The following is a 26,689-nucleotide window of genomic DNA, read 5'->3' on the forward strand; positions in this document are numbered from 1 at the left end:
TAATCCATACAGGTATCCCTTCTGGTTAAAATAAATAAGCCTGAATACAATATTCACTCACACTGGGCTTTGAACCTTTTCACACCACGTTACACATTATTTAAATAAATATAAAGCTCTACTTGTTTTCCTCATGTGTGTTGCATTATTTACAGCAGTAAAAGTTAAGAGGGGAGGAAAATCCAAGCCATACAATGTGGAACACACAGGCTCACAATACTCCTTTAGAATTCCCTAGAGATACTCACAGATTCTCAAGATTCTGCAGTGTACAGAGGTCATGTTTTACATTTTAGTCATTTAGCAGACACTCTTATCCAGAGCGACTTACAGTTAGTAAGTGCATACATTTTCATACTGGCCCCTCGTGGGAAACGAACCCACAACCCTGGCGTCGCAAGCACCATGGTCTACCAACTGAGCTACAGGGGACTTGCTGCTAGCCTTATAAGAAAGTGAACAAGGGATACACAAGTGAACATAGTAAATGGAGAAAGGTTAAGTGCAGCAGAAGCTCTGCAAGCTTATCTTATCTGACTATGACTTGAAGTTGTGCAAAACAAACTGAGCCTGAATAACTATTCTCTAAATAACATGGAGATGAAATGCAAAACAGAAGATAATGAACTTTATTTAAATCAGTCCATTTAGGATCAGATCAGTCATGGAAGACAGTACCAGTCTTTCCTTACAGGAAATATAACAAATGTGTTCATCAAAACAATATGTCAAATTCCAATGCCCTAGATTGGAGTTAATATTTTCTGTGATTTAGAGGAAATAAACACCAGAGATTTGATATCTTATTAATCCAAATTTATTTACAAAGCAAACAAATATGAACAGAAGATAATTATAATATGTATTTTTAAAAAACATCAGCACTTTGATCCCATGTCCAGTTGCAGGTAGTCAGTCAGGGGAGATATTCAACCACCACTGAAAGAAAAATGTTGTATTAATTAATTGCAAAGTTATTCATATAAAGAGTAAGAATGTTTTTAAATATGAAAAAGCTATCTCCACGGAGGAACACTGCTATCTATCATCATTGTGCAGTGGTTGATTAACAGTAATACTAGGCTACTATCGATTAATACTTACACAATGATGTTGTTGATTGGGATGTGGATGAGTTTGACGAAGAAACCAATGAAGCCCATGATAGCAAAACCTATCGCTGTGGCCATGGCAATCTTCGAGAATTCTGAAATTAAAAAGAACAAAGTTTAATTTGATTTTGCATGGCCAAATTCAGTTGGCTGCTACTTTACAAAGTTAGGTCAACCAGAGGCTAACAAATCATTAAATAAATACAAGAAATGTACAAAATTGTTATTGTAAACAATGTTATATGAATTTGGACAGTCAACTGATTAAAGCAGAAAATAAAGTGATAATGATCTATAATACAGAGAAATATATGCCCAGTCAGTTCTATGCCTCTATACTGACACATCATGCTAGGGAGAGAGGCTTGTGAGAATACCTCAAAGGTAACTACATTTAATTTCCTGTATAAGGGTACAGTGTTTTGTGTAAGAAAACATCAGCCATTCACAACAGCCAGCCATGTAGGGGGCAATTCGTGAAAAGGATATCTATGATATAAAATAGATTACCTTTTCTGTCAGGCTTGGTACACCTCTTCACAAGCCTTATCGAGTCCTTCACAAACTGCCGACTGGGCTCCACAAATTGCATTACTTGGTCCATGTTGGAAAGGTTTTGGTCCAACTGGGGGAACAATAAATACAATTTATAAATTAATGTTTACTCAGCAGCCTATATAAATCTAATACAGTATAAGCTTTTAGGTTATTAGTTTAATATTATTTTAATGTTTCAACACACTGGTTTATAACAATGTTTAACATTTCGTGAAAACAATGTAACAATCATTTTATATTGTAGCTGATAGTGCTACTCTGACAATGAAAGTTACATAACATTGTAACGACTCTTCTTAAAAAGGTAAATATCTTACAATGCGCATCTTGATGCAACTTTAAAATAACACTATTAACAAAACAAAAATAGATTCGTAAAATAATCTGATAGGGCAATTCTAGTTGACTTACCGGAGTTTTCTGAATACTTCTTTTTGTGACTGCTCTGTGTAAAGGCCACGTATGTTCTCGAAAGCTGACGTCGACTTCATGTAAATACGCATGCGCTCAAGTATAACCCGGATGGGATTGGGAAGGATGACGCGAACTCTGATGCACGCGAAACAGGAAAAATGGCGCCAAGTACAAACAGTTTTTGGTTGTCACTAGTTACCACAGCCACGAAGTCTACATTGTCTATATCGTTAAAAAGAAATACAATGGAAACAAAACGTAGCCTTTTGGTCTTGATTAAAGGTTAGGATTAGGCATAAGGTTCAATTTAAAATCTGATTTTAAAAAGATACATTGTTGAAATAGGCGGGGTTTCTGACTTTGTGGCTGTGGTAACTTGCGACGACCACATTTTTTGGTAAAAACCTTAGTCTCCTGACTGGGTTACAAACCTTTACTAAATGTACTTATGAATCAACTAATGCCGAGTGGAATGGTTAGGCTACATGCTCCCCTGATAACCTCAAAATGGAGTCGGTTGCTAGTGAAAGCTCAGAAATCGAACCTGACGAAAGTGAGGATGATGAAGCCTACCTGCTGCGACAGGTGTGGTGAAGTCTCCTGAGCCCTGCTTTTTGGCCACAAATGTGTGTTACTAAACTGGGTGGAGGTAATGTATCCAGAAATTGACACATGTTGATCTTCCGCACTAATACGCATGCGCTCAAAGATAACCCGGATGCAATCTCTGCCTACAAGCGTAGGGTGTGGTTTAATATTGCCAAGGAGACGTTTTAATCCACCGTGCCCGTGATACATTTCTTAATGATGTAGCCTACGTCTGTGAACATAATGCTCAAAAATAAGAAAGGGCATTATTTTAACTGTTTTTATTGTGGTAGGCAGTTTGTGTGAACACAATTAAAATCCCATCCTGTCCAGATAGGATTTTTTTTATATCAACATAACATAGGTAAAAAAGGTCCGCCATCATGCAGACACAGTTAAATAAAATATAGATCCACATATTTATTCCCCTATAATGTATGGAAATCCATTTCTAGACGCAATCATTCAAGCATGGGCTTTGAAGCACTAACTGTAAGTCTCTCTGGATGACTAAAATGTAAAAATGAAGCAGTACAAGATTGAATGCAGTCACTCACTCACTAGATGGCAGCAAGGTACTGCAGATGGCTGTCTTATTTCACAACACAGTGGCAGCAGTTTCAGCAAACCCTTATTCAAGACCTTGAGTCATTGTTCCTGTACATGTCCAGCACAAAAGGTTCTGTATACACAGTGCTTGACTTGGGCCGGACCCAGGGCCGGAATAATGCAAGGGTTTACTGGGGATGAAGCCCCTGTGTCCAGGCCCTTGAGGGGCACAAGAGGCAGTAAAAAAAAAGTTACATGAAAATAAGTTAAAAAATGCATAATAATACATATATACATTATACATTAGATATGTAGTAATATATACAGTGTATATATATTATATAAATTATTAGATATATACAGTATATATATAAGATATATAGTAATACAGTGGGGAGAACAAGTATTTGAAACACTGCCGATTTTGCAGGTTTTCCTACTTACAAAGCATGTAGAGGTCTGTAATTTTTATCATAGGTACACTTCAACTGTGAGAGACGGAATCTAAAACGAAAATCCAGAAAATCACATTGTATGATTTTTAAGTAATTCATTTGCATTTTATTGCATGACATAAGTATTTGATACATCAGAAAAGCAGAACTTAATATTTGGTACAGAAACCTTTGTTTGCAATTACAGAGATCATACGTTTCCTGTAGGTCTTGACCAGGTTTGCACACACTGCAGCAGGGATTTTGGCCCACTCCACCATACAGACCTTCTCCAGATCCTTCAGGTTTCGGGGCTGTCGGCGGGCAATACGGACTTTCATCTCCCTCCAAAGATTTTCTATTGGGTTCAGGTCTGGAGACTGGCTAGGCCACTCCAGGACCTTGAGATGCTTCTAACGGAGCCACTCCTTAGTTGCCCTGGCTGTGTGTTTCGGGTCGTTGTCATATTGGAAGACCCAGCCACGACCCATCTTCAATGCTCTTACTGAGGGAAGGAGGTTGTTGGCCAAGATCTCGCGATACATGGCCCCATCCATCCTCCCCTCAATACGGTGCAGTCGTCCTGTCCCCTTTGCAGAAAAGCATCCCCAAAGAATGATGTTTCCACCTCCATGCTTCACGGTTGGGATGGTGTTCTTGGGGTTGTACTCATCCTTCTTCTTCCTCCAAACACGGCGAGTGGAGTTTAGACCAAAAAGCTATATTTTTGTCTCATCAGACCACATGACCTTCTCCCATTCCTCCTCTGGATCATCCAGATGGTCATTGGCAAACTTCAGACGGGTCTGGACATGCGCTGGCTTGAGCAGGGGGACCTTGCGTGCGCTGCAGGATTTGAATCCATGACGGCGTAGTGTGTTACTAATGGTTTTCTTTGAGACTGTGGTCCCAGCTCTCTTCAGGTCATTGACCAGGTCCTGCCGTGTAGTTCTGGGCTGATCCCTCACCTTCCTCATGATCATTGATGCCCCACGAGGTGAGATCTTGCATGGAGCCCCAGACCGAGGAGGATTGACCGTCATCTTGAACTTCTTCCATTTTCTAATAATTGCGCCAACAGTTATTGCCTTCTCACCAAGCTGCTTGCCTATTGTCCTGTAGCCCATCCCAGCCTTGTGCAGGTCTACAATTTTATCCCTGATGTCCTTACACAGCTCTCTGGTCTTGGCTATTGTGGAGAGGTTGGAGTCTGTTTGATTGAGTGTGTGGACAGGTGTCTTTTATACAGGTAACGAGTTCATACAGGCGCAGTTAATCCAGGTAATGAGTGGAGAACAGGAGGGCTTCTTAAAGAAAAACTAACAGGTCTGTGAGAGCCGGAATTCTTACTGGTTGGTAGGTGATCAAATACTTATGTCATGCAATAAAATGAAGATTAATTACTTAAAAATCATACAATGTGATTTTCTGGATTTTTGTTTTACATTCCGTCTCTCACAGTTGAACTGTACCTATGATAAAAATTACAGACCTCTACATGCTTTGTAAGTAGGAAAACCTGCAAAATCGGCAGTGTATCAAATACTTGTTCTCCCCACTGTATATATATACAGTGAGGGAAATAAGTATTTGATCCCCTGCTGATTTTGTACGTTTGCCCACTGACAAAGACATGATCAGTCTATAATTTTAATGGTAGGTTTATTTGAACAGTGAGAGACAGAATAACAAACAAAAGAAATCCAGAAAAACGCATGTAAAAAATGTTATAAATTGATTTGCATTTTAATGAGGGAAATAAGTATTTGACCCCTCTGCAAAACATGACTTAGTACTTGGTGGTAAAACCCTTGTTGGCAATCACAGAGGTCAGACGTTTCTTGTAGTTGGCCATCAGGTTTGCACACATCTCAGGAGGGATTTTGTTCCACTCCTCTTTGCAGATCTTCTCCAAGTCATTAAGGTTTCGAGGCTGACGTTTGGCAACTCGAACCTTCAGCTCCCTCCACAGAGTTTCTATGGGATTAAGGTCTGGAGACTGGCTAGGCCACTCCAGGACCTTAATGTGCTTCTTCTTGAGCCACTCCTTTGTTGCCATGCTGGAATACCCATCCACGACCCATTTTCAATGCCCTGGCTGAGGGAAGGAGGTTCTCACCCAAGATTTGACGGTACATGGCCCCATCCATCGTCCCTTTGATGCGGTGAAGTTGTCTTGTCCCCTTAGCAGAAAAACACCCCCAAAGCATAATGTTTCCACCTCCATGTTTGACGGTGGGGATGGTGTTCTTGGGGTCATAGGCAGCATTCCTCCTCCTCCAAACATGGCGAATTGAGTTGATGCCAAAGAGCTCGATTTTGGTCTCATCTGACCACAACACTTTCACCCAGTTCTCCTCTGAATCATTCAGATGTTCATTGGCAAACTTGAGACAGCCCTGTATATGTGCTTTCTTGAGCAGGGGGACCTTGCAGGCGCTGCAGGATTTCTGTCCTTCACGGCGTAGTGTGTTACCAATTGTTTTCTTGGTGACTATGGTCCCAGCTGCCTTGAGATCATTGACAATATCCTCCTGTGTAGTTCTGGGCTGACTCCTCATGATCATTGCAACTCCACGAGGTGAGATCTTGCATGGAGCCCCAGGCCAAGGGAGATTGACAGTTATTTTGTGTTTCTTCCATTTGCGAATAATCGCACCAACTGTTGTCACCTTCTCACCAAGCTGGTCTTGTAGCCCATTCCAGCCTTGTGTAGGTCTACAATCTTGTCCCTGACATCCTTGGAGAGCTCTTTGGTCTTGGCCATGGTGGAGAGTTTGGAATCTGATTGATTGATTGCTTCTGTGGACAGGTGTCTTTTATACAGGTAACAAGCTGAGATTAGGAGCACTCCCTTTAAGAGTGTGCTCGTTACCTGTATAAAAGACACCTGGGAGCCAGAAATCTTTCTGATTGAGAGGGGGTCAAATACATATTTCCCTCATTAAAATGCAAATCAATTTATAACATTTTTGACATACAGTGGGGAAAAAAAGTATTTAGTCAGCCACCAATTGTGCAAGTTCTCCCACTTAAAAAGATGAGAGAGGCCTGTAATTTTCATCATAGGTACACGTCAACTATGACAGACAAATTGAGAAAAAAAATCCAGAAAAACACATTGTAGGATTTTTAATGAATTTATTTGCAAATTATGGTGGAAAATAAGTATTTGGTCACCTACAAACAAGCAAGATTTCTGGCTCTCAAAGACCTGTAACTTCTTCTTTAAGAGGCTCCTCTGTCCTCCACTCGTTACCTGTATTAATGGCACCTGTTTGAACTTGTTATCAGTATAAAAGACACCTGTCCACAACCTCAAACAGTCACACTCCAAACTCCACTATGGCCAAGACCAAAGAGCTGTGAAAGGACACCAGAAACAAAATTGTAGACCTGCACCAGGCTGGGAAGACTGAATCTGCAATAGGTAAGCAGCTTGGTTTGAAGAAATCAACTGTGGGAGCAATTATTAGGAAATGGAAGTCATACAAGACCACTGATAATCTCCCTCGATCTGGGGCTCCACGCAAGATCTCACCCCGTGGGGTCAAAATGATCACAAGAACGGTGAGCAAAAATCCCAGAACCACACGGGGGGACCTAGTGAATGACCTGTAGAGAGCTGGGACCAAAGTAACAAAGCCTACCATCAGTAACACACTACACCGCCAGGGACTCAAATCCTGCAATGCCAGACGTGTCCCCCTGCTTAAGCCAGTACATGTCCAGGCCCGTCTGAAGTTTGCTAGAGTGCATTTGGATGATCCAGAAGAGGATTGGGAGAATGCCATATGGTCAGATGAAACCAAAATATAACTTTTTGGTAAAAACTCAACTGGTCGTGTTTGGAGGACAAAGAATGCTGAGTTGCATCCAAAGAACACCATACCTACTGTGAAGCATGGGGGTGGAAACATCATGCTTTGGGGCTGTTTTTCTGCAAAAGGACCAGGACGACTGATCCGTGTAAAGGAAAGAATGAATGGGGCCATGTATCGTGAGATTTTGAGTGAAAACCTCCTTCCATCAGCAAGGGCATTGAAGATGAAACGTGGCTGGTTCTTTCAGCATGACAATGATCCCAAACACACCGCCCAGGCAACGAAGGAGTGGCTTCGTAAGAAGCATTTCAAGGTCCTGGAGTGGCCTAGCCAGTCTCCAGATCCCAGCCCCATAGAAAATCTTTGGAGGGAGTTGAAAGTCTGTGTTGCCCAGCGACAGCCCCAAAACATCACTGCTCTAGAGGAGATCTGCATGGAGGAATGGGCCAAAATACCAGCAACAGTGTGTGAAAACCTTGTGAAGACTTACAGAAAATGTTTGACCTGTGTCATTGCCAACAAATGGTATATAACAAAGTATTGAGAAACTTTTGTTATTGACCAAATACTTATTTTCCACCATAATTTGCAAATAAATTCATTAAAAATCCTACAATGTGATTTTCTAGATTTTTTTTCCTCATTTTGTCTGTCATAGTTGACGTGTACCTATGATGAAAATTACAGGCCTATCTCATCTTTTTAAGTGGGAGAACTTGCACAATTGGTGGCTGACTAAATACTTTTTTTCCCCACTGTACGTTGTTCTGTTTTTTGTTGTTGTTATTCTGTCTCTCACTGTTCAAATAAACCTACCATTAAAATTATAGACTGATCATTTCTTTGTCAGTGGGCAAATGTACAAAATCAGCAGGGGATCAAATACTTTTTTCCCCTCACTGTTTATATATATATATGTAATTTATTTTTTACTGCAATTCGCCAGGAGGATTCAGGAGCCCGCTCTCAATGAGTGTAGACAGCCTGCTGCTGCCTGCTGCCGCTCTGCTAATCGTCAGATGGGGGGAGGAGAGGATGTAGGGGGCCCACGTGGGTAACTGGGGGGCCATGTCTTGATTGGGTAATTGGTTAATAAAAAATCCAATTAAAATAAACTGCATAATAAATAAATGTGACTGGTCAAATTGTGTGAGGCAAAACATTTTTATAAAAAATATGTTGTATTTTTTAAATCTAACCACAGGAGCCAGCTCTCAATGTTCAGAATACACCATAGAGCATAATTTAGCCACAGAGGATCAACAGTTTCAAATAAATAACTATTGATTACATTTTATCACAAGTGCATACAGGTAACTGCCAAAATAAAGGAAACACAAACATAAAGTGTCTTAAAAGTGACCTGTCAAAACAGCTTCAATGCCCGGAGCTGTCTGGAGCACTGTACCTGCACCTCAAATGTTTTGGGAAATGGGCGCCGGCACCTTTATAAAACCAAAGGGGCCTATCACCAGCCTGGATTCAAACACAGTGTCAAAAAAAGGTTGATCAAAGTGGAATGAAGGTGGGATCTGCATTGAATAGCAATGGAGCAGTGGAGGCTGGTGGGAGGAGCTATAGAAGGACGGGCTCATTGTAATAGCTGGAATGAAATTTATGGAATTATATTAAACACATCAAACATATGGAAACCACATGTTTGACTCCGTTCCATCTATTCCATTCCAGCCATTACAATGAGCCCATCCTCGTATAGCTCCTCCCACCAGCCTCCACTGTAATGGAGTGGGCATTCATATCCTGATTCCGCTTTGTTCAAGTTTATTTGTAGCTATTCTGTGAATCCAGTGTAGTCTATGCATGCCAGCCTAGTTCACATTACATAAGTACTCCGTTATGTTGCGCTGGATGTCATGTATTTCAATGGAGACGTCCACTACGGAGTGGAAATGCAACGCCCCCTTGTGGTTGAATGCACAGTTGCGAGACGAACGCGCAAATCAAGCTCTGTACTGCATTGCAGTGTGCCTCCCAAATTTTGTAAAAGGGTCTGCATGGTCAATCCGACTTCTGCAGTGGCCGTACAGCATTTACTGCTATACGGCCTCTGCAGAAGTGAGGGCATTTATGCTTCTTGCCTTTGCTGAGCAGAGCTGTTGTGAAGGAAGTTGTCAAGGAAGTGAGTTTGTGTTTATACTGGACCTCCCGCCCTCACCTACCATCAACCAATCATGTCAATGCGGAGCTATACTGAGCCCTCTGCGTTGTCACATCAATTAGGGATGCACATGGCGATGCGGTACAGAGCTCAATTTGGCCTCTGCATGCCTCCAGAGGCTCTGCAATTGTGTCACGCCCTCCATACGGAGCCACCGACCACATTTTCAGATCAAGCATAAATTGGCTTTTACGGAGCTCAATTGGTCTCTGCATTCCTCCAGAGGCTCCGCAATTGTGTTGTCTTCAGTCCAGCCAGAGGCCGTTGAAAAACAGGAAGTTACCAAACCACAGAAGGAAATGAAAATATGTTTCTTGAATGAAAAGGTCATATTCTGCAATCTCCCCAAATAAATGCGATCTTTGATGAGAGACAGGCTCTCTTCCATCTTGCGTCACAAACACTACACTTGTCCTTTCAGCAGCGGGGCAAGACTCTGTGAAGATAAAATATGTCACAATGTAAACGGGCCAGAATTAGTTTGAAAATGCAGATTGAGAATCTGCCAGCCTGAATGCGCACAATGCGCTATTCCAAGTTGTCAAATGATGGTTCTTATGGACATGAAAATCCCGGAAAAGTCATGGGATTTTTATATTGTGTTTTCCTTTTAAAATATATTATCAATCACTTAAAAGGGTAATCAGCAGATGCTACATCTGTTTTTGGACTTATAAATGAACGACATGTAGGCTACCCATTGATTCTTGAAGAATATAATTTATAAATTCCTCATGAGTTTAGTTCAACTGTCATTGAACTCAAAATATATGCTTGTTTTACTCCAATGTTTGTAAACAAAGAAAATGTAAACAAACACTGTACAGCCTCAACATGGTTAAAATTATCATTTGGATAACATGGATGATCAATCCTAGCATCCATAGCTTTGTCTATGAATTTGAGAGTGATTACATTTCTCCAGCCCCTTCCCTCAGCTTTTTACCGAACCAGGGCTGGGGTGCTGCTTTGTTATTGTTTCTTCTGCTGATTGCAGCTTTAAAAATCGACATATCAGCCATGATCAGAATTAGGCCTTCAGCTCATCTCTGTGTGCTGTGTACCATCTGCGTGTGTGCCAGTGCGAGTGGGCTGCTGCCCGAGAACAGAGAGAGAGAGAAAGATACATTTCTGCAACAGGTAACCTATAAAATAATGATAGACTAACCACACTGAGTGTACAAAACATTAGGAACACCGTCCTAATATTGAGTTGCAAACCCTTTTACCCTCAGAACAGCCGCAATTCGTCAGGGCATAGACTCTACAAGGTGTCGAAAGCTTTCCACACGGATGCTGGCCGATGTTGACTCCAATCCTTCCCAAAGTTGTGTCAAGTTGGCTAGATGTCATTTGGGTGGTGGACCATTCTTGATGCACACGGGAAACTGTTGAGTGTGAAAAACCCAGCAGCGTTGCAGTTCTTGACACACTCAAACCGGTGCGCCTGGCACCTACTACCATCTCCCTTTCAAAGGCACTTAAATATTTTGTCTTGCCCATTCACCCTCTGAATGGCACACATAATCCAAGTCTCAATTGTCTCAAGGTTTAAATAATTATTTAACCTGTCTCCTCCCATTCATCTATACTGATTGAAGTGGAGTTAACAGGTTATATCAATAAGGTATCATAGCTTTTACCTGGATTCACCTGGTCAGTCATGGAATGAGCAGGTGTTCTTAATGTCTTGTGCAGGCTTTTGTTCGAGCCCCGCTCTAACACATCACATTCCCACTGGGCACACACTTGAATCAACGTTGTTTCCACGTCATTTCAATGAAATTACGTTGAACAGATGTGGACTAGACGTTGAATGAACGTCTGTGTCCAGTGGGATTGTAGCCTAAACATCAGCTGCTCAACAGGACCTTGATAAGCAAACTCGGCTGTGTTTCAGGGCTGGATCAAAAGCCTGCACACCCAGTAGCTCTCCAGATGGAGGGTTGACCACGTGTTTTATACTATAGCTTAACAGTGCAGTTATTCTACTTTGTGGGGGGTTAAGTGCCTTGATCAATGGCACAACGACAGGAGCCTACATGGGATCAGAAACCAGCACCCTTCTAGTGTCAATATCACATTTATGCTGACTCTTTCATGTAGGCTACATAGAGACGCCACCAATTATTGGTCATGGAAATGTGGTTAAATGTCATGGAAAAGTCATGAAATTCTATCTGTCAAACTGTGTATGAACCCTTAACACTGAATAATCAGGTCTCAATAGCATAGGCTAATGCCATTTGGGCATTTCTGTGAACATAGTCTAATGGACCGATTTCATTCCAAGTCAAGCACTGTGTATTCTAGCCTATCTATGATGATATTCAAGGATGATGTTCAGTCCCATGTTATCCCAAGCATTTGGCAGCTGAGTTCCCATAGTTTCTGAGCCACCTCGTCATCCCTGGCAGCCCTGGTACAGCTGGAGGGTTTACAGTCACTGTGAACAATGCAAATACAATTCAGTAACAAATAATATGTGTATCATATACTAAATATCTTATGTGAACCTATGATTTATCTAAAATGTCACTGTGGTCTAAAAACCAATGCATTTCATTGTGTGAATTCACCTGTAATATCCACCGCTCTCTGTCTCCAGCTCTGGCTCCACAGCACAGTATATCGAGGTCTGGGCACCTTGTACAATCGTTTTGGTGAAAGGTCTGACAATTTTCCAGGATATCAGCAGGGCTAAATTCATGTGTCTCTTCAGCTCAGTCCTCACTATTCCTGGGTGGACTGCATAAACTGTCACTCCAGTGTCTAACAAAGGAAAAATGGATGTAGAGAATCAAACCTCTTCTAAATAGTGCAGGCATCACATATTACCTTTTATCTTACTGAATAAGCACAAAATAACAAGATTTAGGGGAATGGCTCGACAATCTCATAAAAAGGCAATTCTTGCATGTTTGAAAAAAACAGCAGTGCTAGAAAGTTTATTAGTGAACAAGATAAGGCATTCTAAGAAAAGTATTATCTTTAAGCTAGCCAATGATGCAAAACTTCTATGATGCAAAGCTAGCCAATGATGCAAAGCTTCTATCATAAACCGCAGTGTTCTCAATGCAGTTCGTTTTGCTTGCCCAGGCCCACTGATAATGTCAACACCAATATGGGAGAAAAATAATTGTAACACAAACCCTTTAGTCTCTTGGCCAGGGACCGTGTACTCAGGATGTTGGCTAATTTGCTCTGTCCATATGCTCTTCTGGAGTGGTAGCTCCTCTCACTGTTGATGTCCTCTAGCTGGATCCTACCCCATTTGTGAGCCATGGAGGACAGGTTGATGATTCTGGCTGGTCTGGATCTCTTTATCAGATCAATCAGCAGGAAGGTGAGCAGAAAGTGACCTGAAAGACATGATATTCTAACATGTTACTCTACAGTAGATTACTTTTTTATTACTGCCTAGTATTTTCATAGGTCAAGATAATATATCATTTCACCCTATAGCCTTTTTGTATCTCTTTATTTGTGTTAAGTTGCTCTGTCTCACCCAAATGGTTCACTCCAAACTGCATCTCAAAGCCATCTGCGGTCTTAGAGTATGGACACATCATGATCCCAGCATTGTTGATAAGAATGTTCACTTGTTTCTCCTCTGAAAGAATATTTCCAAATAAAAAAAGTAATCACTGAAGTTAAGACTGATTGTGTTTTGTATTCTATTCTATATCGTATTCCTACATTAGACAAAGACCTCACATTTTGAGATTATAAAGAGATGGGACGAGTGACAAGTCTCTACTAACCCCTGTTGATTAACTCTGCAAATTCTCTAATGGACTTTGTGTCGGACAAATCCATCTTTCTGGTCACAATGTTGAGGTTTCCAGAGTTCTCAATGATCTCTCTCTGTGCCGCCTCAGCTCTGTCCAAGTCTCTGCAGGCCAAGATTATCCTGCCCCCTGATGATTATAGAAAAATGTCAGAGTATATGTCAAGTATGTACAGTATATGTCAACAAACATGCATCATTCTACCCATCCTTTGACCACAACATGGTAGTACATGTACTGTATAATAACATGGTGGTGCAAGTGTACTTACAGTGTACAAAATAACTGATAACTGAATAAGAAATGTAGCCTACCTCTCTTTGCCAGGTCCAGTGCTGTCTCTTTGCCAATGCCAGCATTGGCTCCAGTAATGATAACTGTTTTGCCATCTAGTCTTTCACTGGATGACCACTGACCACAGAGAATAGCTCTAGAGAAACATAGGAACACATGTGATTGTGAGCAGATACAGTTAAAAGGACACCTGTTGCTAAATCAGGCCTGGAATAAGTCAAGCTTTTAGAATGGTTTTGATACATTTCAAATAATACTTTATGTTGGATCATTATCCTACATACTGAACTGGCTGATGATGTACAATCAATGCAGCAACTTGAGCCAAGTAAAGCAACATTCACATAAATCAACAACAGAATGAGTAGAGTAGTAGAGCATGCACAGCCTACCTTATTGTATAAATGTTTGACATTGTAGAGCTGATGGCCGCCACACAGACTCCCTACCGTGTTGTCTCACAGCATGTCCTTTCTCTAAAGAATTACACTAGTTGAATTTCTGATCGAGTAAGTGTGTAGTGTATGCTATGTTAGAGCTGAGGACTGGATTATTGTAGTGGGTCGGATTGGGGTTGTAACAACTAATCCTAGATAATCTGCTAAAATTCAGCCACATGATCCAATCAGGATCTGCAGGAGTATGTGCATATAACCATTTCAATACCTATCAACAATTCTTGAAAACCACTGAGCTCTGATTTTAGACTGCACCATATAGATATTATAGTTGAATCAATAAAATAATATTTAGAAAAGATGAAAGCAAAATAATAATATTTTGAGAACATTGAGATGGCATTGATACTAAAAACAGAATTTTCACAACGTAACATACTGTATCATTGATAACGTAGCATGAATTAGAAAAGCTTATGAATATTGTTCCGACCTATAAACGCAACACTCTTAATACTGGAAAGGTTAAAGTGAATACCAGCTAGAAATAATGGCTTTTTGTATGATGAGAGTTGTACTAATCTCCTGTGGGCAGATTCTGCATGTACAGTTGACCAAACTACGCAAGATTTTACTTCTGGTTTAACCGAGATTAGGATTGTACTAATCCTGACATGTACAGTTGACCATATTACGCAAGATTTTACTTCTGGGTTAACCGAGACCTGACCAAGAACACCATCTAGTGGTTAACATAATATCTATATTGTTTTTTCAAAACAAGATCATAGTTATAGAGAAATGAATCTCAAAGAATCAAACAAGTAATACATATGCTTTATACCACATTATAAACTGGGTGGGTCGAGCCCTGAATGCTGATAGGCTGAAAGCCGTGGTATATCGTATATACGGGTATGACAAAACATGTATTTTTACTGCTCTAATTATTTTGGTAACCAGTTTATAATAGCAATAAGGCACCTCGAGGGTTTGTGGTATATGGCCAATATACCACGGCTAAGGGCTGTATCCAGGCACTCCGCGTTGCATCGTGCATAAGACCAGTCCTTAGCCATGGTATATTGGCCATATACCACACCCCCTTGGGCCTTATTGCTTAAATAACACATGGTAGAATTGTATGGCTATAGTTCATTCTTACATGTTCTATGTTTGAGCTGCTTTTGAAAGCAAAAGTCGAATTGAATACATTATTGGCATTGTTGAATTTGGTTTTCATAATGGCAAGAAGCTGGGACTGATGGTTTGGTTAGCTAAACTAGCAAGTCTGTTTGTTTGGTTACCACGGCAACTACTGTAGCGCTCTAGTAAACTTGCTAGCCACTTCAGTGGATGTTGAACACATTTCTACCATTTCTACCTTAAAATGAACACATTTCTAATGTGTTAAATTATAAAAGGGATAATCAACACGGGGCTCTATGCGTTCTCTGGAAAATAATGCTAAAGCGTCGTGGAACACACCTTGCAAGTCATTCATTATTTTCCATAGAACGCATAGCATAGCCCCTCGTTGATTAACCCTTTATGCATTGCTGAATACTCGTTTCTGTTTGGCTAGAAGGGCATTCTAGAAAGGACATTAAGGGATAATCAACGAGGGGCTATATGTTCTCTAGAAAATAATGAAAGACGTGGAAGGTGTGTTCCACGACATGCTAGCGGAGAAAAATACTGAATACTGTTGCAAAACTGTTTTCAATCAAAATGTTGCTTTCAAAAGCAGCTCAAAGAAAACATGTAAAAATTAACTATAGCCATTGAATTCTACTCCGCAAATATACCGTGTGTTATAGGGAAATAATGCACGCTCTAGAATGCCCTTCAAGCCAATCAGAAACGAGTATTCTACAATGCCAACAAGCCATGATATAACTTAGAAATAATGGACAACGCAGCGAGTTAATTTTTCCGAGGTAATGTACATAATGGAGGTGTTTATCCAGCTTATACCACAGTTGCCAAAGAAAACAATATGAAAGCACACATTTACAGTAGAAAAACGTTTTTTCCATTGATATTTTCATTTTTATAAGCTAATTCATACTTTCTCATCTTTTGGTTGCTCGTTAGTTTGATTAGCTCGATATTTACGGACGCGACCCAGTTGTTCCTTCTTTATATTCAATTGACATGCTCAGTGGCAACGTTCTTATCCCTTGCTTGCTGCTAGCTAGTCAACTACAATTAACAGAAATATAAACGCAACATGTAAAGTGTTGGTCCCAGAAATGTTCCATACGCACAAAAAGCTTATTTCTCTCAAACTTTGTGCCCAAATTTGTTTACATCCGTTAGTGAGCATTTCTCCTTTGCCAAGATAATCCATCCACCTGACAAGTGTGGCATATCAGGAAGCTGATTAAACAGCATGATCATTACACAGGTGCACCTTGTGCTGGGGACAATAAAAGGCCACTCTAAAATGTGCAGTTTTGTCACACAACAAAATGCCACAGATGTCTCAAGTTATGAGGGAGCGCTCAATTGGCATGTTGACTGTAGGAATGTCCACCAGAGCTGTTGCCAGAGATTTTAATGTTAAGCCGCCTCCAACATCATTTTAGAGAATTTGGCAGTACATCCAACCTGTCTCACAACCGCAGACCAAGTGTATGGCGTCGTGTGGGCAAGTGGTTTGCTGATGTCATCGTTGTGAACAGAGTCCCATTTTAAAGGTATATGTGACTAACAGATGCATATATGTATTCCCAGTCATGTGAAATCCATAGATTAGGGCCTAATTTATTTAAATTGCCTGATTTCCTCATATGAACAATCTTTGAAATTGTTGCATGTTGCACTTATATTTTTGTTCAGTATAGCTACGGCTACACGACCAGAATAACAGCGAAGTTTATTCCGTTGCGTTTATTTAAGCTGTTTATCCCGCTTATACCACAGTTGCCAAAGAAAATAATACTAAGCACACATTTAATGGTAGAAATAAACAATTTTAGTTGATATTTTAATTTGTATAAGCAGTAGCGGTGCGTGGGTAACATCACTGGGGAAGCCAAGCCCCCCTCCCATATTACAACCTATGTGTTGTGATAATTGCATTGTTTGCTCTTTAACCTGTTAATTCATTTGCCTTGCGACCATGATATATAGGCCTAAAGGCCGACACAATAAGAAGACACAGTGGCAGAATAAATTCAACCACACCTTTGTTTTATCACAAAACCGGATAGCAACCTCTGTCCAGTGAATTCCACAAAGCATATTGGATGTACAGTAACAGACAGTTACATGACCTACAGCATGGTCAAGCAAGTTATTGTTTCCAACATTTTCGGACCACTAAACAACTATTGATTTAGAACCACAGAGAGTTACTGCAAGTAGCAAAGAAAACAGGAGCTGCCTCCACTATTCCAACATGGAATAGCTCAGTTGGTAGAGCATGGCGCTTGTAACGCCAGGGTTGTGGGTTCGTTTCCCATGGGGGGCCAGTATGAAAATGTATGCACTCATTAACTGTAAGTCGCTCTGGATAAGAGTGTCTGCTAAATGACTAAAATGTAATTTCAACATTTCAACATCAAATCACCTCTGCTTAGTCTAATACAGTGACAACTCAAAGATACCAAAAACAATTTAGTCCAATCAAAGTAAACTAAATATGATGTGGCTGTCCATGGTTCAGATTTCTGTGTGTTCGTGCAAGTAGAAAAGCATGTTGACTCACCCTACTTGTAGAGAAACACCAATGCCATTTTTTTTGTCCTAGGCTACCTGGCTAAAATGCTTGCTCGCTAGCCTAACGTCCATTCATGGGCAACGTTAGCTAGTTAACATTAACCTTCCACATCTAGCTACATAATGAACTTCCATCCGCTCAGGCCAGGGGCACAACAATGTATGAATTAATGGTTGGATCAGAATTGCCGTTATAATCATTGGCCAGTACGAAGAATTAAGTAAAACCACAAGTCCAAATCCCTATCTCCATCCATGGCCAATTTAGGAAAGTGCCAATTTCAGCTAGCTTGCTAGCTAGCCACCGGAGGACAACAACAACAACGAGATGCAACAATTCAAGTTGTTTCTGTCAATGATGTATGCTCTCAATGCGATTTGATAGGAGTGAGAGCAAAATCCAAACTGGCTTCCGTTTACACTTTTTTTTGGTGCGCCAGGACCATTCACAGTTGAACTCGCTCAATTTAGCTCAAGGCTGATTGGCAATTTTGTAAAAATTATTATTATCATCAAGCAAGGCCAAATGCTCACTGGCTTCCCTTGCATTCAATGCTACGGGCATCAACCATGTCATACTCGTTTGGACCAGACAGAATCAGATAGATGGCCTACACGTAGAGAGACAGAGGGGCGCTGTTTCGCTCGCTCGGATGCTTTTTCCTGTGAGATACATTCAGCCTCTTGCGAATTGAAGGAAAATTATGAAACACAGAGAGACTAAATAAATTATTTAATATTAGATTTCTTGGTAAATTTTTTGGGAATGCCTGGCTTCCCTAGGCATCCATGAATACACGCCACTGTGTATAAGTTAATTTATACTTTCTCATGTTTTGGTTGCTAGAGACGGGACCCAGTCGTTCGTTCTATTACATGCTGACTAGACCGGGCACGCGCGTGCGTCCGCTTGCGCCATCACGCGCATGTTGATTTTGTCCACCCACACCAGACGCGATTAGGACGCGCAGGTTGAAATATCAAAACGAACTCTGAACCAACTATATTAATTTGGGGACAGGTCGAAACACACGAAACATTCATGGACATTTAGCTAGCTTGCTGCTGCTAACTAATCTGTCATTAAACCTTGTGAAGCTGCTGATACCTCTCACCAAGTCACCTAATGTCTTCCTAGCGCCATAAAATACCGCCATGAATTAACATGGACTGTCAATGGAGACAAGTTTTTTTTTAAGGCATCAAACTGCCTACGCGTTCAATTTAGAATATTAGTGGTAGGCTATGCATACAGCAAAATACCAAAAATTTAGTTGGTATGGGTCTATCCATAGACCAAACAGCTCAACAGTAACACTTTTTTATTCAGGTGAATCGCATTGAATCAGGCTATTCATTTCAGTGCAGTTGCGTTCTTATGCATAACCTTAGCCTAAACGGAACCGAAAACATCCCAGCATGTTTTGATCACAGATCATGATGAAGCCTGAACATTTCAGCTATATTTATCATTTATTGATTTTATGAGCCCATGCTCAAAAAAGCCCAAACGATTGTGCCATTTTCCAATACATATTGGATATATATAATATATAGGCTACTGCACATTATGCAAGACAGAAAAACATAAAAGCCAACAGATGTAGCTATGCTCTCTTGGGTAAATAAATTAATCAAGCTCCAGTAGGCTAATATGTTTTATACTGTACTGTATTGTATTAGACTGTATTATTAGACTGATATTTACGCACCTCATTCAAACTATGAAGCTGAGAGTGAACACATGATGCTGTTGCAGGACATGCGGCCTACAAAGTTATAATTACAGGCTAGCGAATTTAATTTAGAAAAATAATAGGTCCTATTTTAAATTTTTATAATAACTAGGCTGACACATATATACCTTTCATAATATTTCCACTAATGTTGTGCAACTTGCGTAGCCTACCTCCTCTTTCTCTCTCTATTGTTGCTTAATTCCTTTCTCGCGTTCAACAGTTAAATTAAATACACGTCTTGTCCTTATCTTCATCATTGAAATGACATAGAATAAGATGCAGATGGCTATCACTTCTATTCATGTATATTAAATGGTTATGGGTCTGAATAAATAACTGCTATAGCATACTGCCATCGCGCATTCTCTCCCCGTAAGTTATATTGGCTGCTGTATTTAACATTCAGCAAACAAGAGCTTGCATCCCTCTTCGAATAGTCTATTAGTATAAGAAATGCTAAAAAAAAGTAATATGTCCAGCAAGCTATTCTAGTTTATCTTTTCCTGGGACTCCAAGAGCTAAGGAGCATTTTCTTAAGGAGAGAGGCCAGTGGAGCGCAGGTGCATTTGGTGCAAGAGACAGAGGCTATACGTTAGCAGCTTATGCATAACCCATAATTTATTAGCTATATATAAGGCTAATATTGCATTTAATTTATTACCTGAAAGAGGTAGGCTAGGACATCTAGATACAGTATACTGTATATCAATCTTGTCAGGATTAGGTCTATCTGTTTTGGATGCAATTTGAATAGAATTCATGGAGAGAGAGAAAGACTGAGAGAGTGCCCGCGCGCACTCATTTAAAGCAACGATATTCGAGTGATAGGCTGTTTTAAAACTCTGCAGCTGGGTATTTGTTGACTTTCCCGTTAGTGATGGTGTAGACTAGAAAGGTGTTTCAGTTCCTTGTTTCAGTTCTTTATTCTGCACCAATAAATTATTATTCAATATGTCTCCTATGATTCAGACGAGTGTATCAGTGTCATGATCTACATAGCATGTTGGGCACCTTCCTATCAGACAGATTTAGTGCATCCAGAGTCTCCTCCTGCTCTCAATAACTGGTACATTAGCATTGACATTATATAAACCCAAAGGGAATTACTGTAACCCTATCTTTGATAGTAATATGAAGTATTTGGTTATACTTCTGCCTTAGATAAATTGATCTACTTTACTAGAAATTTGATAACAAACAATGAAATGGGATCTCCACACATAGGCTGTTTTAAAACTATGCAGCTGCAGTTAAAAAAACAACAACACCAGATTGAGATATGTAAATTAGATGCGCATTCAGTCCTTATATTACTGTGGCATAGGCTATGCTGCAGCTAATGTAGTCCTACCTTTCACAAGAAAAAAAGTTACCATGATGAGATGATACATGCATTGTGTACTGCACTCTATACTGAGATGCTCTGTCTGTCCCCACCCTGAGCGTTGATGATTGATCATGCAGATAGCAGAGAGTAGGCCGTGGCCCGTAGAGAAGACAGATTTAGACATCACATATAATTTAACAGTTCCATTTCACTTCATGCTGTTCATAGAAATCATTTATTATAATTTACCGGTTTTTCGCAGTTATTTATCCCAGAAAAAGGGAGTGGGTTTGGGCGGAAAACCTTGGTACCCCGGTTCCCGCTATTCAACCCTAGTTAGGGTTATGCCAAGATTAGGCTAAGGGTTGTGGTTAGGGTTGAACTGGAATATGGACATGAAGCTAGGGTTGTGGTTGAGGGAAAAGGTTAAACTGGGATGTGGACATGAAGCTAGGGTTAGGGTTGTGGTTGAGGGTTAGGGTTGAACTGGGATGTGGACATTAGGGTTGAACCGGGATGTGGACATGAAGCTAGGAATAAGGTTGTGGGTGAGGCTTAAGTTAGGGTTGAACCAGGATGTGGACATGAAGCTAGGGTTAGAGTTAGGGTTGAGGCTAAGGTTAGGGTTGAACTGGGATGTGAACATGAAGCTAGGGTTAGGGCTGTGGTTGAGGCTAAGGTTAGGGTTGAACCAGGATGTGGACATGAAGCTAGGGTTAGCGTTAGGGTTGTGGTTGAGGCTAAGGTTAGGGTTGAACCAGGATGTGGACATGAAGCTAGGGTTAGCGTTAGGGTTGTGGTTGAGGCTAAGGTTAGGGTTGAACCAGGATGTGGACATGAAGCTAGGGTTAGCGTTAGGGTTGTGGTTGAGGCTAAGGTTAGGGTTGAACCAGGATGTGGACATGAAGCTAGGGTTGACTCTAGACCTAACCTTAGTTTATCATACTTTTATCCTCCTTTTTATCCTACTTCTCTTTGGACCCATAAGGTGCTGGAGCTTGGTTCAACCTGGCTCTCACTTTGACACAAGGTGCAGGAGGCGGCTCCAAGTAACATATTTCACAATCAATTATTGGTGCAGAATAGAGAACCGAAACAAGGAACTGAAACACCTTTCTAATCTACACCAATACATCACTAAATGGAAAGTCAACAAATACCCTTTAATTTTCCTCCCACTGATAAAGCATTGACTGGAGAAGCTCCAAACACTTCCTGATTTCTTTGTTTTGCCTTTAAAAATGAAATGGTACTGTATATATCTACACAATTCAAATTTGAAGAGGCTGTGCAAATGTGCTGTGCATACAGTCCAATTGATGCAATGTTGGAAAGAACTGTTATGCAGTACCACCAATAGCTAAATTAAGCCGGCTTACAAAGGCAATGCAAAGGAATCAGGAAGTGTTTGGGGCTTCCCCAGTCCATGCTTTATCAGTGGGAGGAAAATTAGAGGTTATTTGTTGACTTTCCCGTTAGTGATGGTGTAGACTAGAAAGGTGTTTCAGTTCCTTGTTTCGGTTCTCTATTCTGCACCAATAAATTATTATTAAATATGTCTCCTATGATTCAGACGAGTGTATCAGTGTCATGATCTACATAGCATGTTGGGCACCTTCCTGTCAGACAGATTTACTGCATCCAGAGTCTCCTCCTGCTGCTCTCAATAACTGGCACATTAGCATTGACATTATATAAACCGAAAGGGAATTACTGTAACCCTATCTTTGATAGTAATAGGAAGTATTTGGTTATACTTCTGCCTTAGATAAATTGATCTACTTTACTAGAAATTTGATAACAAACAATGAAATGGGATCTCCACACATAGTATCGGCTACAAGCCACAAGCAGGAAAACTCTTGTCATTGGAGTGAATAATTATCCAACTGTACCACCTGACAGGTCGTATCTGCATACCAATGACCACTGGAGAGGCCAGTTCTAAGGTGTGTGTGCAGCCAGTGAATACTCTGAAACGGACAACCTCATGTTATGTCAAAGGTATGACTGTGCGTTTCTCTCATTTGTTGCTTCAGAAGAGGGTCAGGTGAATTTGTGTTTCTATTTATTCAGATCTTATCTGTTTTACTCAATTCTCATGTATTCCCTTTGCCAGATCTCTTCACTGAGCTTTTCATACGACTTAGATCATGACTATCATTTGTCAGTGCTGTTTTGCTATATGCAGATTCTATGAGTATGATAGATCAATGTTCATTTTCTATACAGTTGCCTACTACAGTATTTCCATACTGTACTGTTGACACACTTTTACTCCCACAGCCTGTTATCTTTTACATTTACATAGACATTCACATTTTGGTCATTTAGCAGACGCTCTTATCCAGAGCGACTTACAGTTGGTGCATTCAACTAAGGTAAGACGACCACTTAACTAACCTAACAGTGAATTTATAAACATACGCTATGTATCTAAATAATAGTGTTAAATGTCTTACTTCACTCCATATTTCACATTTCAGGGCCCCAAGAAGAGAGGATGGGGAATAAGAGCAATACATCTTGCGAGAACATAGATGACAAAGTCATACCTAAATCATACAGATATGCATTGCTGTCAATATACACTATTGTGCTTATTGGAGGGATTATCAGCATTTCCCTCATGATCAACAACATCAAGTCCAACGCCTGCTCGGTGACCAGCACAGCCGTCTTGAACCTGATCGTGGTCCACATTCTCTTCCTCCTGACCGCGCCCTTCCGCATCTACTTCTACGCGGCCGGCGAGTGGCATCTCGGTCTTAACTTCTGCAAGGTGGTCAGTGCCATGATCCTCGCCCACATGTACCTAGCCTTCATCTTCTACGTGATAATTCTGGTGATCCGCTATCTCAGCTTCTTCTGGAGTTCTAAGCAGGTGTTCTACAGGAGGCTACACGCCCTGGGGGCCAGTGCTGCTGTCTGGGGCCTCATGCTCATTGTGGTGGTCCCTTTAACTGCTGTGAACTATGGATCTTCTACAGACAGTAACACAACCACCAGTGACAATCAGTGCTTTAACTTTGGAGGGATTTTTGATGAGAAAAATGCTGTGGCCGTGCTGAACTACATTCTCAGTGCTCTCATCATCCTAGTTACATTGGCTCTGGCCTGTTGTCAGGTGTGTATTCTGTGGTGTGTGTACAGAACTCACAGGGCGATGATCTTCTCACAACAGGAGTTTTGGGCTCAGATCAAAAGTATTTTCTTTATGCTGGCCATTATAGTATGCTTTGTTCCATACAATGCATTCAGGATTTACTATGTGAGTAATTTTAATGACAATCTCCAGGTGAAGAATGAGATTGCCCTCGCTGTCACAACATTCAGCTGCTTCGACATGCTGACTTTTATAGGGAGAGGGTCGTTCAGACCCTGTGATACAAAATGCTGTGTATTATGATAATCAATACTGATTATTGAGTCAAATATTATTCTATTTGCACCTTATTTGCACCATGTTAACCAAATGTACAAAACTACAGTGTACAAAACATTAGGAACACCTGCTCTTTCCATGACATAGACTGACCAGGTGAATCCAGGTGAAAGCTATGATCCCTTATTGATGTCACCTGTTAAATCCACTTCAATCAGTGTAGATGAAGGGGTGGAGACAGGTTAAAGAAGGATTTTTAAGCCTTGAGACATGGATTGTGTGTGTGCCATTCAGAGGGTGAATGGGGAAGACAAAAATATTTAAGTGCCTTTGAACGGGGTATGGTAGTAGGTGCCAGGTGCACCGGTTTGAGTGTGTCAAGAACTGCAGCGCTGCTGGGTTTTTCACGCTCAACAGTTTCCCGTGTGTATCAAGAATGGTCCACCACCCAAGGGACATCCAGCCAACTTGACCCAACTGTGGGAAGCATTAGAGTCAACATGGGCCAGCATCCATGTGAAACTCTTTCGACACCTTCTAGTCCATGCCCCGACGAATTGAGGCTGTTCTGAGGGCAAAAGGGGGTGCAAAAGGTGTTCCTAATGTTTTGTACACTCAGTGTATAGACTTTGATATCCTTCAACGCGAAACAGAGTTATAACTCTTCTCAAAGGTAAATACCTCGTTCTAGCACTTTCCTAAGTAGGATATGATAATAATGCCATTTAGCAGACGCTTTTATCCAAAGCGACTTACAGACATGTGTGCATACATTTTACGTATGGGTTGTCCCAGGAATTGAACTCACTATCCTGGCATTGCGGATGCCATGCTCTACGAACTGGTCAAATCAGTAAAGACAAGAAAACAAATAGTGGAACTGTGTTTATTGTTAACTGTTGTAAAGTTCTGGAACATGATACAAAGTAGTTACACACTCCCACTCCACATTGATGGGTTTGTACAAATTAGCTAAATTGATTCCGAAATAACCAGTCACCTACAGTGTGTCGTACTGCTGTGTGTCGTACTGCTGTGTGTCAGTACAGTGTGTCGTACTGTTACATTGTCTATTTTATGCTAATGTATGTATCAATCATATACATGTTGATAAATCATGCATTCTTTATCATATTTTTTACAACTACATTTTCTAGTGTTCATATGTTTGATTAAAATGTTACTCTTTGTTTGTTCAGTGTTTCTTGTTTTCACAGTTCCCTCCCATTTGGGAATATTATTTAGGAAGAAATAATAGAATTAAGCAATAAGGCCCGAGGGGGTGTGTTATATGGCGAATATACATTTATGTCATTTAGCAGACGCTCTTATCCAGAGCGACTTACATGAGCAATTAGGGTTAAGTGCCTTGCTTAAGGGCACATCGACAGATTTTTCACCTAGTCGGCTCAGGGATTAGAACCAGCGACCTTTCGGTTACTGGCACAACGCTCTTACCCACTAAGCTACCTACCATATACCACAGCTAAGGGCTGTTCTTGTGCACAATGTAACGTGGAGTGCTTGGATACAGACCTTAGCCATGGTATATTGGCCATATACCACAAACCCCTGAGGTGCCTTATTGCTATTATAAACTGGTTACCAACGTAATTAGAGCAGTAAAAATAAATGTTTTGTCATACCCGTGGTAAACAGTCTGATATACCATGGCTGTCAACCGATCAGCATTCAGGGCTTGAACCACCCAGTTTATAATAAGAATGAATCTAACCTACATTTTCCTAACCTTAACATAATTCTCCTAACCTGCCACGTTAATTATCCTAACCTGCTGTGTAAGTTCTCCTAACCTGACGCGAAAAGTCACTTCTGCTAGTCAAAACCAGCAGACCTGCCCTGAGAACAGTCTTGGTTTCCATTCTGATACTGCGCAATCAGTGAAAATGCTCATCAGCTACATTTTAAAGCATTACATAGCAGGTGTAGGCATGCACAGTGCATAATGAAGTACCCACTTCAGTGGTGCTTGGCTTCAACAACAGCACTGCAAACTGTTACACTAACTTGGCATAAAGTATTGGTTGCTACATCTGTGGTTGACATCAATAGTGATACAGTCTCGGTTGAAAAATACAACTCCAAACAAAGCACACAAAAAGTATAAAATAGTGAAAGTACATTGCAGAAGTTTGTAAAGAAACACTGCACAAATTAGGATGTTGACAGACCTAGTGTAATCTATTCTGTAAATAATGCCGATATCAGGTATCATAAGTTTTAGATCCAAGGCAGTGGTGTTTAACAAAAACCTGTGATCAGTGACATACTGTATAACATACATACTTATTTTAGGGTCCAAACAATAAGTAGAAAATGGGGCAGTGTCTGGATGTTGTTTCTGAAGGAA

At 40.6% G+C, this 26,689-nt stretch overlaps 3 protein-coding genes across 3 annotated transcripts; 1 reads left to right on the top strand and 2 right to left on the bottom strand.

Moving 5' to 3' along the window:
- Positions 1-1,100: 1,100 nt before the first annotated feature.
- Positions 1,101-2,190, bottom strand: LOC311099070 (protein transport protein Sec61 subunit gamma-like; the record flags this gene model as incomplete). Its single annotated transcript, XM_084139686.1, has 3 exons — positions 2,082-2,190; positions 1,623-1,737; positions 1,101-1,207 (listed from the first exon to the last, which is right to left on the bottom strand). The coding sequence occupies exons 2-3, from the start codon at positions 1,714-1,716 to the stop codon at positions 1,101-1,103; spliced, it is 201 nt and encodes a 66-aa protein (XP_083995812.1). The 5' UTR covers positions 1,717-1,737; positions 2,082-2,190.
- Positions 2,191-12,001: 9,811 nt separating this feature from the next.
- On the bottom strand, positions 12,002-14,158 carry LOC311099069 (retinol dehydrogenase 12-like; the record flags this gene model as incomplete). Its single annotated transcript, XM_084139685.1, has 7 exons — positions 12,002-12,104; positions 12,238-12,430; positions 12,811-13,020; positions 13,167-13,271; positions 13,423-13,578; positions 13,764-13,879; positions 14,136-14,158. The coding sequence occupies 7 exons, from the start codon at positions 14,156-14,158 to the stop codon at positions 12,002-12,004; spliced, it is 906 nt and encodes a 301-aa protein (XP_083995811.1).
- An 8,728-nt stretch (positions 14,159-22,886) lies between these two features.
- On the top strand, positions 22,887-24,342 carry LOC311098902 (putative G-protein coupled receptor 141; the record flags this gene model as incomplete). The annotated part of the gene is made up of 3 exons (XM_084139450.1): positions 22,887-22,937; positions 23,220-23,314; positions 23,420-24,342. The coding sequence occupies exon 3, from the start codon at positions 23,437-23,439 to the stop codon at positions 24,340-24,342; it is 906 nt and encodes a 301-aa protein (XP_083995576.1). The 5' UTR covers positions 22,887-22,937; positions 23,220-23,314; positions 23,420-23,436.
- Positions 24,343-26,689: the final 2,347 nt, after the last annotated feature.

The sequence above is a fragment of the Coregonus lavaretus genome (genome assembly GCF_964263955.1).
Source record: "Coregonus lavaretus genome assembly, chromosome: 23".
NCBI classification, from domain to species: Eukaryota; Metazoa; Chordata; class Actinopteri; order Salmoniformes; family Salmonidae; genus Coregonus; species Coregonus lavaretus.